The 13,381-nt window shown below is 44.3% G+C and overlaps 1 protein-coding gene across 1 annotated transcript; it reads right to left on the reverse strand.

The window, feature by feature from the left end:
- Nucleotides 1-9,259: 9,259 nt before the first annotated feature.
- On the reverse strand, nucleotides 9,260-13,113 carry GCNT3 (glucosaminyl (N-acetyl) transferase 3, mucin type). The gene has a single exon (XM_005240740.3). It carries the CDS (start codon nucleotides 11,211-11,213, stop codon nucleotides 9,924-9,926), a length of 1,290 nt encoding a protein of 429 aa, XP_005240797.3. The 5' UTR covers nucleotides 11,214-13,113; the 3' UTR covers nucleotides 9,260-9,923.
- Nucleotides 13,114-13,381: the final 268 nt, after the last annotated feature.

A 13,381-nucleotide genomic window follows, 5' to 3' on the forward strand; every position in this document is an offset into this window, starting at 1 on the left:
GGGGATCAGGCCCAGCCAGGCAGGGTTATGAAAGGCAGGTCCTGCTTGAAAAATGGATCTACGACGAGATGACCTTGCCTAGTGGATGAGGGAAAGGCTGTGGATGGTGTCTGCCAGGACCCTTAGTAAAGCCTTTGATACCATCTCCCACAGCATTCTGGAGAAACTGGCTGCTCATGGTTTGGATGGGTGTACTTTACCCTGGCTAAAAAGCTGGCTGGATGTCCGAGCCCAAAGAGTGATAGTCAATGGAGTTACATCCTGCTGGCAACGGGGCCCAACATGTTCTGCAGGGCTCAGTACTGGGGCCAATCCTGTTTAATATCTTATTGACGATCTGGACAGGGGGATCAAGTGCACCCTCAGTAAGTTTACAAATTACAGAAAGGTGGGGGGAGTGTTGATCTGCTGGGGGGCAGGAGGCTCTGCAGAGGGGCCTGGGCAGGCCGGGCCTATGGGCCGAGGCCAGTTGTGTGAGGTTCCGCCACTGCCGGGCCCTGCCCGTGGAGCACAGCGACCCCAGGCAGCTGCGGGCTGGGGCAGGGGGCTGGGAAACTGGAAAGGTCCTGGGGGGCTGACGGCTGAACATGAGCCCCCAGTGTGCCCAGGTCGTCAAGGAGGCCAGCAGCATCCTGGCTCATATCTGAAATACCATGGCCAGCAGGACCAGGGAAGTGACTGCCCCCCTGTACCCAGCAGTGGTGAGGCTGCACCTTGAACACTTTGGTTTTGGGCCCCTCGCTGCAAGAGGGACATAGGGGTGTGGGAGCGTGACCAGAGAAGGGCAACAGAGAGCTGGGGAAGGGTTTTATGAGGAGCAGCTGATGGAACTGGGATTGTTTAGCTTGGAGAAAAGGGGGTTCAGGGGGACCTTATTGTTCTCTACAACTACCTAAAAGGAGGCTGTAGCAGGTGGGGGTCGGTCTCTTCTCCCAGGTAACAAGCGACAGGACAGGAAGAAATGGTCTCAAATTACACCAGGGGAGGTTTAGATTAGATATTAGGAAAAGTTTCTTCCCTGAAAGGGTGGTGAAGCACTGGCACAGGCTGCCCAGGGAGGTGGTGGGACCACCATCCCTGGAAGTGTTTAAAAAAATGCGTAGATGCAGTGCTTAGGGACACGGTTTAGTGATGGACTGAGCAGTCCTGGGTTAATGGTTGGACTTGATGAGCTCAAAGGTCTTTTCCAACATAAATGATTCAAGGATTCCATGAAATAATGAAAGTGAGTCTCCTAACATTGCACTATAATCTCAACCAATGTTAGTGCTGCTTGTTTTAATGCTTTTCAAAATGTTTTTTTTCTGTTTATGTGGAATACATTTAATGGGACACGTGGCCAACAGGATTTCTCTGAAAGAGTCAAGCTATGAATTTTGAGATACCAAACGGATAACTTTGTTCTTTTTAGACTTAAACATTCCACCAAATAACTCCACTCAAGGAACCCTGAAAATAGTTTCTTTACTAGAGGTATGAATATAATGTACTGACAGCTCAGTTGTCTGACTGAACAGCAGTGACTGTTCCAGTGCGGTCATAGGAATGCTAGCTGCCTTGACAGTGTCAAATTCATCTATTTTTGACAACAGGCTACTTACAGACCACTAGAAACTGGAAACCTTACAGAATAGTAGCCAGGGCATAACTCATTTCAGATCAGTCAAAATCTTTGTTTTATCAGCTACACATGCTGAAACTAGAGCATAAGTTACATATTGAAACTTTTCTCTACATGTCACTGGCCCACTCAATTAAAATAATAAAGCTTTAGTATCTCTTCTAATACCTTTCCATACTGATACATTACAGTTCCCTAAATCCTACATTTGCACATGATATATATTTGGGGTTTAGTTAACTTCTGCTTCCCTCACTTCAAGTGAGAAAGGAGTTCACAAACTTGCTTGCTAGACTGTTCCAAGTATTACGTTTATCACTAATTTTTTTGTTTCATGTCTATGCTAAACGTCCATTGCTGCAAACTGAAGATTGGTGACTTACCATTTTTGAAACCAGAACAGACCATTGCTCTGATTTGAGCAGCACACTTAAGTCTGTTGAGGTCATTATCTTAAAGGATGCAAATGTATATTGATACTGTGGTTTTCTCTTCGTCTACATCATACTCAATCTTTTAGGTTTAAACATTTTTTTGTTGTCTAATAATCATGTAAACTGAATTTCAGCCCTTATAAAAGTTTTCTGTTTCTACCTCCAACTCTTTGCAGTATCTTCCTGTCTCTGGACAGAAACTTCTCAATCTCCAGTTCTCTGTAGCCACTGGACTCCCTCCTAATAAAAAGAGTTACATATTTTGTTCCAATTAAGTGTGCATTAGCATATTTACTATAGCATTTTCCATTAAAAATAAATATAACAGAGAAGTACAATTGTACTGATGATGTGATATTATTGTGTGGAATGGATTTATGTTTACGTTTCATTGATACTCTTCTACCAGGCTTCTCTTTGTGTTTCCAACAGTTGCACACTGCTACTCTTGCACTCGTGCTATCTTAGCTGTTAATTAAAAGGAAAATAAATATTTAACTAAAAAAGAAAATAATGTAATGAAAATATATTCCAAGAGAAATTACAAATGAAAGGAGAAATAATTCTGCTAACAAAGATGTCTGCTACTTAGCAATCAGTGAAATTCAAGTCAGTGTGAGCAGGAACCAGAAATGATTATGTTCACCTATAATTCAGGACAACTTTACTGACTTGATTGAAAAAAGAAGTTACAGTCCCATTGAAGCGCTAGACTTGGTCCTTTGGAAAGAGAAGGTGATGGGATACTCCCTGTGCTGGTGCATAACAGTAATACTTTGTATTGCATACTCTGCTTCTCTGGTGGTTCCTATTCAGTGTGAAAACAGATTTGAGTATTGCCTTGCCTTGTAAGGAAGCATTTGAAAAGGAGATGGACATTCTGAGAAGAATTTAAATGCTCTGTGCCTGAGTCTTTCTGCATTTACTGCAAATGCTTAAGTGACACTGATGTTAGCTTGTTGTTTAGCCTGAGTTAAGTGAGCAGCAAAAAGTGACACAGATGAAAAATACAGCACGTTGTGCATGCTTCTGACCTATTCCAAGATTTTTCATTTTTGCTAATAACAATGTAGTCCTAAAAGAAATCCACAACATACTTTAAAGATTTTTTAGCAACTGGGATGGTTTGGGGCAAGAAGCAATCTGTTCTCGGGCACAGTGATAATAGAGGGACTGTGTGCTGGGGGAATCTGTGTAATTTAGTCTGTGAAAGGCTGGAAAGCATGCACAAATGGGGAGTAAGGGAATGTTTTAGGTGAAACAGTGAACACATGAGTAGGAACAAGTGGGCAGTCATAACGTGCTTCTGTTATCTAGACATGCCTACCTCCAGCCACAAGGCTGGGAAGGGCTTTCACACACAACAGGAAGAGAGAAGTTACCAAACAAAAATAAAAACAGAAGGGAAGACAAACATGTACCCTGAACGTTTTGTATTGCTGCTGCCTGGCTATTTATTGGTGGTATTAGCAGCTTTTTTTCACATCTAGTTAATGTTTTCTTATCACTGTTTAAAATTTTCTGGTAACATAAGCTAGCTTTGATTGATTATGATAAATGCATCAAGCTGTTGTTTTTCAAACCACTTGTTTTCCACTCTCATGGTGGAATCATTTGTGTTTTCTGTGTACTCTGTATTTAATTTACAAAATAAATATTTTGTTCTATGTTTGTCTACTTATTGTTCCTAAAACTAGCTTACATGTGCATCTTCTGTCTCCTTCATGACAGTGCAGTGTTAGGCAATGCAGGTATCGGAAATTTTTGCATCTGTGGGATGTTTCTAAGACATGGAATTCAAATGTGGATGCGTACAGACTACTGAGTTTACCTGGGCACACAAAGAAAAGAATGAAGTTTTGTTATCAGTGCTAATCTTTGCTCTTGTGGTCTGTTGTCCTTGAGAGCCAAAGGGCAAGCTGAGCTAAGCAACAGAAGAGCATTTGGCAGCCTTGTTCTGTGTATGGTTATGTTATGGTGCAGAAGCTGCAGGTACAGCTTCTTTAGTGTTTATTTGTTCAATGAATATACTGTTGAAAACTGCAGAAGTTAGTGTTGGTTTTGTGTATGTGAAGAAACAACATGAATGTGGGTTGCTTTATGGTTTCTAAACTAAACCTCACACAGGTATGCAGTTCCAACTTTATCTGGCTTTTTCTTGTATTTTGTTTGGAAATATTCTCCGTCCCTAGCTTAGCTCTAGTTTCTCTCTTTTGTTGTTGTTGTTTCTGAATGATCCTTTTTTTCTTAAACAACCCATTCAGCATAAGGTATTTACCCTGTGAACTCTGCCATCCCTTTTGGAGACAGCTCTTGAGGTACAATGAGGTGTAACTAATTCCTGCGAATAACATTTTTGATGTCTAGAATTGCTGTAGTGATGCCTCAGGGACTACGCCTATGCGATGAAGTCTGCTGCCTGCTCACCACAGAAGAGAAGCTTGCCTATGCTTCTGGAGGAATTAATTCCTGCAAAGCTCACAGCTGCCAGCACAGGCTCTGACACTGCCTTGGCAGCACACATTCTTTTGAGCTCTAACCATGTTTCTGGGGTGGTGTTTGTCCAGGACCCGTATCTGCTGCTTCTGTGGAGGCTGCTTCCATTCACTGAAGGAGAGGGGAGCAAAGACAAGGTAAGGGGATCTGGTGCCAATATTATTTCTGCTTTTTATCGCTTTAGTCTCCATAACTTTCTTGCCACTTGTATTTTTTCTCTTTGAATTTCAGCTAATCACTCCATGTTCATATGATTAATATGCTTTGTGGTTTTGGAAGATTTGTTGAATTACACCTAGAAGTGTTAACTGCACTTTTGTTATACGAAGCTATTTTAATACACAGCAGAAGACAAGCCATCTCACCTGCTACAGCATCAGCATACTCACTGCTGCCTATATAGTTCTGTCTTCCTTACCTGTAGTTTTATGGACTGGTTCATTTATTTGTTTTTTTGTTGATTTTCTTCAGAAAGGTCACAGTTTCTCCTGCCTATCAGTAGCGAAGTAAAAGATACCTTTGCACCTTGACCTGGAATGGATGTTTCTATATAGAAAGGAAATTAGCTGAAAGATAGTGAAGAAAAGGAATGAATAAACACCAATACAGAAGTAGCTGTGGGTGACGGCCTTTGTTTAAATATGGCTTCCAAGAAAAACGGTTTTGTGGATTCCTTCAGTGCACAAAACAGCTGTTATCTGAAGTAAGCTGTTTGCTGAGTCAGGGATGTCAATACCTCAGTACCTGACTTTAAATGTTATCAGAGAGACAGAAATTAAAGGCAAGAGCAGACCAGGAAGAATTTATGATGAATTCCCAGAACACAAGTTTAATCAGCAGCATTACATACTTTTTACACAATGACTAGTTACAATGAGGTAAATGTTACTCAAAACACAGATCTTTTTGGATCTCAGCAGCTTAGGAGATAGTATCTCAGTTAAGATACTAGTGACTTGGTTTGCTTTTCTGTACTCTAAAAGTTCTGGAGTGGGGGTGGGGGTGTAGGAAAAGTAGGAACATGGTAAAAAGCATTTTAACCTTAATAAGACTTTATTGGGAGATACGGACTTTTCCTTCACTGTAACTTAAAGGGTGATTAGGAAAATAGCTTTGGCCAAAGATAAATTTACAAAGATAAATTAATTAATAAATTAGCCATTTTGGCTTAGTAGGTAGTAAGTCACAGACATATGAATAATTTGGCTTTCACCTTGTGCTAAAAGAGCCTGCACTATTCAAGGAAGTAGAAAATAGTTCACTAGAGTCTAGTTAATGTTTCATTAATTGCTGTTACAGTCTGAAGAAAAAGGACACCCTAACCCCATTCCCTGAATCGATTTTACTCATGACTGCAAATACTTTACTGGTATTTTCTTCCTATAGGTCATGTTTCCTTCTAGTTTGTTCAGAATTTATTACCTAGTTTCCTCTGAATTTATTTCAGTTGACCCATCTCTTTATTATAGGACAATTCAGAGATGATCATATGGAGTATGAAAGACATGCAAAGCAAGAAGCAACAGACTAACTACAGTTAAGATGAGCTGTTCATGGACCCACTGTGTAAATACATATTATGCCAGTTTCAGCTCACATCAAGTTGTTCTTGTAAAAATAAAGTGAAAACCACCTGGAAATAAAATACACATTAAAGCCAGGTGAGTTTTAAAAAATATCTGTTATTAGATTTCAGAATTGTAGTTTCACCTTCTTCCTGTGCATATCTTGAAAGATAAATGGCAATTTGCAGCATAGTTCGTCCTTAAACAACTGGTGGTTTATTTAAAGGTCAGATTGTTAGTTAACAATTGATTATAGACAGAAGTGTCAGAAGTAGGTTTTCATCCTCTCACTAGACAAAGTTAACACTAACATTTCCGATATGGCTATATTTCCAATTTGGATAGCTCCAAGATTTTACTGGTGAAGTTCATATGGGGTTTAACCTGTTTTTTTGGAGGTGGCCCTATATTCTGTGCTATACTCTGGGCTAAAGTTTGTCCTTCCCTATTTAAAGTTTATTCTTTTTTCAGTTCTGCAACTAACCTTGGCAAGTTACATCCTTTCTTTGTGCCCTGTTGCCTAATATGCTCGCTATCTTGTTTCTAAGATACTTTGAGATCTTTGGAATACAAAGTTCTGTGTTACAGTTGAGTGATTTTTTAATTTATTGTATGACATGTATTGTAAAGATAAGGAGACATAATTTTTTTTTCCTTTTTTCTTTTCTGTATCACTGCTTTGGCATGTCACTGCACTCATAAATCTGACTCAAATCTCTAATGTCTTTGGAAGGGGAAATGCTGAGAACATTCCTTTGTAAGATTCTTTTTGTCTTAGTTCACCTTCAGAATTTGGGAGTAGTCTCATTCTTTCAGAAGGAATTAAGTCACTTCTAAAAGAAGAGGGTCATTTGAAAGCAAATTTGCACAAGATACGCCTTTGTTTATGGAACCACATGATCGGAGATAAATTATGAGTAATAACATCAACAGAAACTGAAAATTTTCGTTGAATCAAGAAAATGGGATGTGGAAGTTCACAGATTGTTTACACCTCCAGATAATAATGCCAGAACATTCATTTTCATACCAATCAGTGATCTCTTTGAATGGGGAGGGCTGTGTAGGTAGGTGTCTGCTGTTCCTCTTAGTGTGCCACCAAGCAGCTTTTCTGGTGTGCTGGTTTCAATCGAGGCCTTCATATTCTACGGGCAAGCTCCTTCAAATGTGGATAAATGCTTAGATTCCTTGTCCTCAGGTCTGATCAGGAAGAGCATAGATTGCAACAAGTAACATTAAAAGAAAAATTATTTTGCCTTTGCTAAAAGAGTTGAAGAGTTACCATGGAACAGGTTTGAAGTGTCGTGTCCCGTGCCCGTCCCGTCCTGTCCCCCGTCCCCCCGCCCCCCCCGATCTAAATACTTGTCTCTGTCTCCATCTGTAACATTTTCTGTCAGGGCAGTGTCTGTCAATAATAGATGAAACACTTATTTAAATAGTGTGTACAACCACTACTTCATATTTCTAAGAAACAGCTGAAGAAGTTCAACATATTTACAGAGTGAAGGGGATAAAAATTACTGTTAACGAATCTGTAAGTAACCTGTAATTATGTATCTTTCTTGACAGGTATGTTTGCAAAATGAGAGAAGATCCCTCTTTTAACAGTCTTTCACTATTTCAGGCTGGGGTTCCTTCCACTGCCTAAACATCTTGCTTTCTGTAGGTGCTCAGAAGGTTCTTTGAGAAAGAAATTATTTAGGTTGTCTTAGAGACATCCATTTCATAGATGGGTATGGTTTTGATGCAATTCCTTAGAACAGAGAAGTATGAGGGGTTTTTTCTCTCCATGCAGGTGCACCTTTTTTTCCTCCATTTTCCAAGGGAAAATGGCAGCACCTTGCCAGTCAGAAACACACTGACCCCACTCTGCCTGATTTAGTCCAGAAACTTGAACATATCCCAATCCCCCAAATGAACCACTGGTAGTAGTTTACCATTTGGGGCTAATATGTATTAATTTAAAGTAAATGAAAGAGCTCCAACAAGCAAAAGCAGACTAGGCAGCAGTGGTTAGATGCCCTCCTCTGTGCTGGGAGACTTGAGTTCTCATCCTGAGTCACCAGAGAAGTTTTGTTTGTTCTAAAAGAATGTATTAGACGTTTGGCATTTAATGTTGAATTTGCTGCTGAAAGCATTTTCAAATGTTCTGTGTTACTGTCAGGTTAGCATAAAGCTTTAACCTCTGTTGTAGCAAATGTCTGTTTACACAAGATGGAAAGTTTCCCACTGGGACCAGCAATCCTATTACTTTGCTCTTTTTGAACAAACAAATGCCCAATAATATGTTTGGTATTTATGTTTGAGAGCTTTTTTTGGCAGTAGTTTGGGGGGGTGGGGAGTGTACCCTGTAATGTTTGCTGTGAAATCACCATGGCATTTTAAAAATCAGCATTTTACAACCAAGTTCATCTTAAAATGTCAAACAAAATTGCAGTGACACACTTTTTCAAGTCAGTTATTTCATCTTCTCATCCTATTTAAAGCAATGTTGTAAAGATCTGTGTGACTGCAGTCATCACTTAACGTCACTTAAATGTAGCCTGGTGCTGTGGAACTGCTTCAGATATTCTTTGTATAATGCTAATCCTCCACTGGACACCTTTAATTTATAAATTGAGGTGAGAGTGTTTACTGACAATAAAAATTACCTGAAGTTTTTTTTTTTTGGTACTACAAAGACAACCAAATTAATCCCTTGGCATTATAACCAGTGAAAAGCTGTTGGATCCATGTCAAGTGGCTAGCTTTAATGTGAGAAGGTGGGAAAAAAGACATGGGTAAAACACAGAAGTTCACAAATCTTTCTTCCAGCTTCTTGAAACTTAAGAAAACAACATGCTGAATGATTGTTTTGTTCATCTGAAAGGCCAGATACACTGCTGGATATGGCAAGTACATTACCCAGTGCACTCCTCACAAAAAACTCTTTTCTGGGGGGAGGGAAAGGGAGAGGAGAAAAATGTAAGCTTGCACACTATTAACCACATAAGCATCCCTCTCCCTGTGTCACAGATGGAGGAGTTGGGTGCAGAGGGCGTAATTGGTTTAACGGCTCTGCCTAGGAGCACAAGTAGTTCTTCTCAGAGCACTATGGGGTACAGAATACCAAAGAGCCATCTATTTTAGTATATTGGCTTTTATTGACGGAATATCTTTTTTGTTAATGGCTAATGGTTATTGACAGGAACTTAGCGATGCAAAAGCAGCAGCCAGATATCCACCTGAGCAGTGCAGCAGGGGCCGGGGCAGGTGGCCTGCTGGGTGATGTTTAGAAGAGCAAATTCAGTCTAGTGTCGGCTCTGCTTGTAGCAGGACGTGGAGTCACCGTGCTCCATGACCTGGCCCTGCCTGTCTCAAGTAAGAAGCCCTGGGGTCACTTTTGGGAACAGACTGTGGCAGGAGAAATCCGCGTTTCCTCAGGACGGTCTGTGAGGAGAGGGCGGGCGGGAAATCGCGGCGCGCGCTGCCCCTGAGGAGATTTGGGGGGGGGGGGGGCGGGGGCGGGGCTCAGCGCTCCCGCCCTTCCGCACGGGCCCTGCGCGCGCCCCAGAGGGCCGCCCGCCTGTTCCCGCCCTTCGCTGCCTCGCGCGCCCGCCCCGCCTCAGGGCAGCGCTGAGGCGCCCACGGCCGCCCCTGGCGCTCGGCGTCCTTCCCGGCGGCCGCTCCTTCCGCCAGCGCGGGGGCGCCGCGCCCTCTCGCCTCACGGCGCGGGTCTCCATCCCCTCCTGCAGTCCCTGAGGCGCCGCCGGCCGGGCGCGCCTACGGAAGGAGGCAGGTGCTGACGAAGGTCTCGGCCGCTTCCCCTCAGAGTCCCCGGCCGTAGAGGGCCCTGTGGCGCAGGTGCTCCTCGAGACACATGATGGCGGCATCGTCCACCATGGGGTCGAACTTGTTGGCCAAGAGGTGGTGCTGCTGTAGCACCCAGGACACGTCGCCCACCCCGTAGACACAGACGGCGCGCTGGTGCTGGCCGGTGCAGGGCGGGTAGGGTGCACCCTTGCTGGTGTCACCCTCTAGGTACTGCCACTTGACCAGGCGGGGCAGGGCATTCATGTCCGAGAGCTGGTACTTGTCGCTCTGGGGCATGGCGCCGGGCACGCCGGGCATGCGGTTGAGGGTGGCCCAGACATGCTCATCAGGGCTGTAGGTGTCCTTGGCCCACTCGAGGAACTGCTGAGCTGTGGGGTTCTCGAAGATGTGCTGCACGAAGGCCCGGGTAACCACAATGTATGCATTGCCTGTGAACATGGGGTAGTTGTGCGGCGGCGGCAGTTTCTCTCTGGCAGTCCGTGAGATAAATGTCCCCACTTCGTGGTGGTACTGCCAGCGCTGCCGCTTGAGGGGTGAGGGCTTCTCTGACTCCATGCTGTTCCGCCCCTGCAGCACCTTCAGGGCACGGATGATCTCGGCGTTGGTCTTGATGGGGAAGTCTGTGCCGCAGGTGTTGAGGACGTAGCGCCATGGCACGGGACTCCGCAACAGGTCCTGCATGCAGTTGAGGTCAGCTTGCAGCCGGGACCAGGAGGCATAGACCACATTTTCCAGGTGGCTAGCCACAAAGACATTGGGGAAGCAGGCCACGATGGCCTGTACAGCCTCCTTGAAAGTGGCCGGAGACTTGCTGTCAATGTGGACGCAGTAGATGTTCTGGGGGGCATAGAGGGACCGCAGGAGCCGCTCGAACATCTCGATTTTGTTGTGGATGACCATGGAGTAGGCGATGGGGAACTCCACCTCCTCCTGGCTCAGCGGGAACTCAATGAATCGCCGGGTCTCCTTGAAGCTGCCGCAGTCCCTCGCCATGTTCAGGTACTCGCTGGGCGTCAGGGCAACCCTTTTGTTCGCCACCTCCAGGTTGCTGAGCTGGGCGTCCCGGATGGCTTTCTCGTCCCCGCGGACGATCCCCGAGCAGTTGATCCTCCTGGCGGGGGAAAGCTCCAGCGCCCGGTAGAGGCGGTGGCGGCAGCGGGGATGGCCGGCGGGGCAGGGCCGGGTGGCGCTGCGCAGCGCCACGGCGGCGACCAGCAGCAGGGGGCCGAGCAGCAGCGCGCAGCGCCTCCGCGCCTGCGGGGGGCTCCTGTCGCACAGCCGCATGGCCCCGCGGCGGGCACCGACGGCTCCCTCGTGCCGCGCCGCCACGTGCGGCTGCCCTCCCCGCCGCGGGGGGCTTCGCTGAGGGCGCTGGAGCCGGTGCTGCGCGAAGGGTGACCTGACAGCCCGGGTGCCTGCTTCCTGGGGAGTGGTGGAGCGGTGGCAGGGCGATCGCCGTAACCGCAGGTGAATAAAAGGAAGTCTCCTCCCTCCCCGTGGCGTGGCTGCGTTTGGTTTTACCAGCGCTGCAGGTTGTTGTGTATCTTGCGTGTCTGTTTAAAGGAAGGGTTTTTTATCTTACCCCCATTCAGCGTGTAACGCAGGGAAAATGCCTCTAGAATGCAACCCTGTGTAACGCGCTTTTTTAAAAAGACTTGACAAGATGACTTGGGGCTCTAACCTGCTTTTCCAGTGTTCTGATCGTTCCAACTGACGGGTCAAGGGAGTGACAGCAACAGCACTGTAGTCTGCGAGTCCAGCTGCAGTGAGCTTTCTGCTGGCTGTGGGGGTTTTGAGATTTAGTGAAGGTTTACTGCAAAAGATGTTGGATAACTGGGCAAAGTGGAAGCCCTGCTTCTACCGTGGAAGCAAAGGGTGAAGAGGGAGGCCCTGGTTTATAAATTATTTGCCACAAAGTGGAATCCCTGCTTCTACCGTGGAAGCAAAGGGTGAAGAGGGAGGCCCTGGTTTATAAATATTTTGCCACAAAGTGTCCACTTAAAGGAAGGTGTGAGAGAATATTGATAGAGAGTGTCAGGACCTCCTGCATGCACCTACATGTACATCCTGGCTGAGTATCACTTAAGAGAAAAAGAGGGATATCTGTGAGTGTCTAATATGCCTTGTGCTGTGATGAACGAAATAATGTCCCCTAAGTTTTACAGTCATCCTGAACCACTTTGTGGTTTGAACCAAACGTGGTATTTGGTACCATGTTTGTAAAAAAAGGGCCAGTTTCAATTTTAAGTCAAAAATTCTAAGATGTGTTTTTTTAGATAAAGGTGTATTTCTTTAAATTATTTTTTTCTTTCTCCATATGTATCAAGAAACCAAACTCACAGAACGTGCAGCTGGACTGAGTGTGGTTCTGCCAGGGTTCTAGAAAACAGCAGAAGTAACTTCCCTGATTTCAAAACTGAGATTATTTGTTGAATTAATAGCTTTACCCAATTCAGTAAATAATTGTCTTAGGCATCTATGGTCCAGAAATTCTAACTGGCATTATGAAAGGCAATGATGTGCTGCATATAGAATTTCCCATAGACACAGCTGCCAGTTTGCCTGCGCTAAGTACCAAAGTGAATGTACTTGGGAGAAGAGGGGGAAAAAGGCTTGGTGGATGTCAACAAGATGCTAGATGGGCCAGCTGCTTTCTCAGTGCGAGGAAGACATTCATCCCATTTATACGTGCACTTTGTTCCTGAAATTTGTTCCTGAAATTTTTTTCTAAGCTATGTTCAGCTTGCGCTAGAGACCTCATTCACCTGAATAATTTCAAAGCATCAGAGGAAAGGTACTTTCTAAGAAGCTCTTGGAGTAGGACAATAATAATCCTCTCGGTGCATCTTCTGCACTTCCAAGCAGCTCTTCCCCTCCAGATCACCTCTGCTAGACTGTATCCTTGCAGTATTGCATGGAGGGATGGCAACTTCTTGTAGTCTTGGGATTTCCTTTTCCTAAAGCAATGTCTTTATATTGATCCTCTCCTCTGATTTCAGTATGCAGGTATCTTCTTTCATACAGTGCTTGCTTGTGACTAGGAAAATAAGAGCATATTTTACATATTGTATGGCATTGTAGACAACCATTTCTACTTTCAGGTTCTAGCTGCTCTGTCTTGTGTTGTGTCTTGTAATGGTGTGGTGGAAGAAATCCTCAAATTCTTAATCCTCCAGGAAATGCTTAAAACATGACAGCCCCACATGAGGGCTTTTAAATGGGCTGTAGCTTTTTCCAGTTATATGCATTTTTTGAGTAATTTTTCAAAAATTACGGTGATGTGATTCAGAAATGCAGTGGTGTTTTTCCCAAAAGTGTTTTTCAGGAAGTTGAAAAGAAACTGTAACTTTTAAATCACATTTTTATCATTTGTGATTCTTTGTTAAGAGTCAACAATTGCTAAGTCTAAGTTGAGACTCGGAAAAATGTCTTTTCAGTGTTCTCAGCTATAC

The sequence above is a fragment of the Falco peregrinus genome, chromosome 1 (assembly GCF_023634155.1).
Source record: "Falco peregrinus isolate bFalPer1 chromosome 1, bFalPer1.pri, whole genome shotgun sequence".
In the NCBI taxonomy this organism is placed as follows: Eukaryota; Metazoa; Chordata; class Aves; order Falconiformes; family Falconidae; genus Falco; species Falco peregrinus.

What these genes read in the sequence shown, in the direction of transcription:
- GCNT3 (XM_005240740.3), bottom strand. Translation starts at nt 11,213, where the DNA reads ATGCGGCTGTGCGACAGGAGCCCCCCGCAGGCGCGGAGGCGCTGCGCG.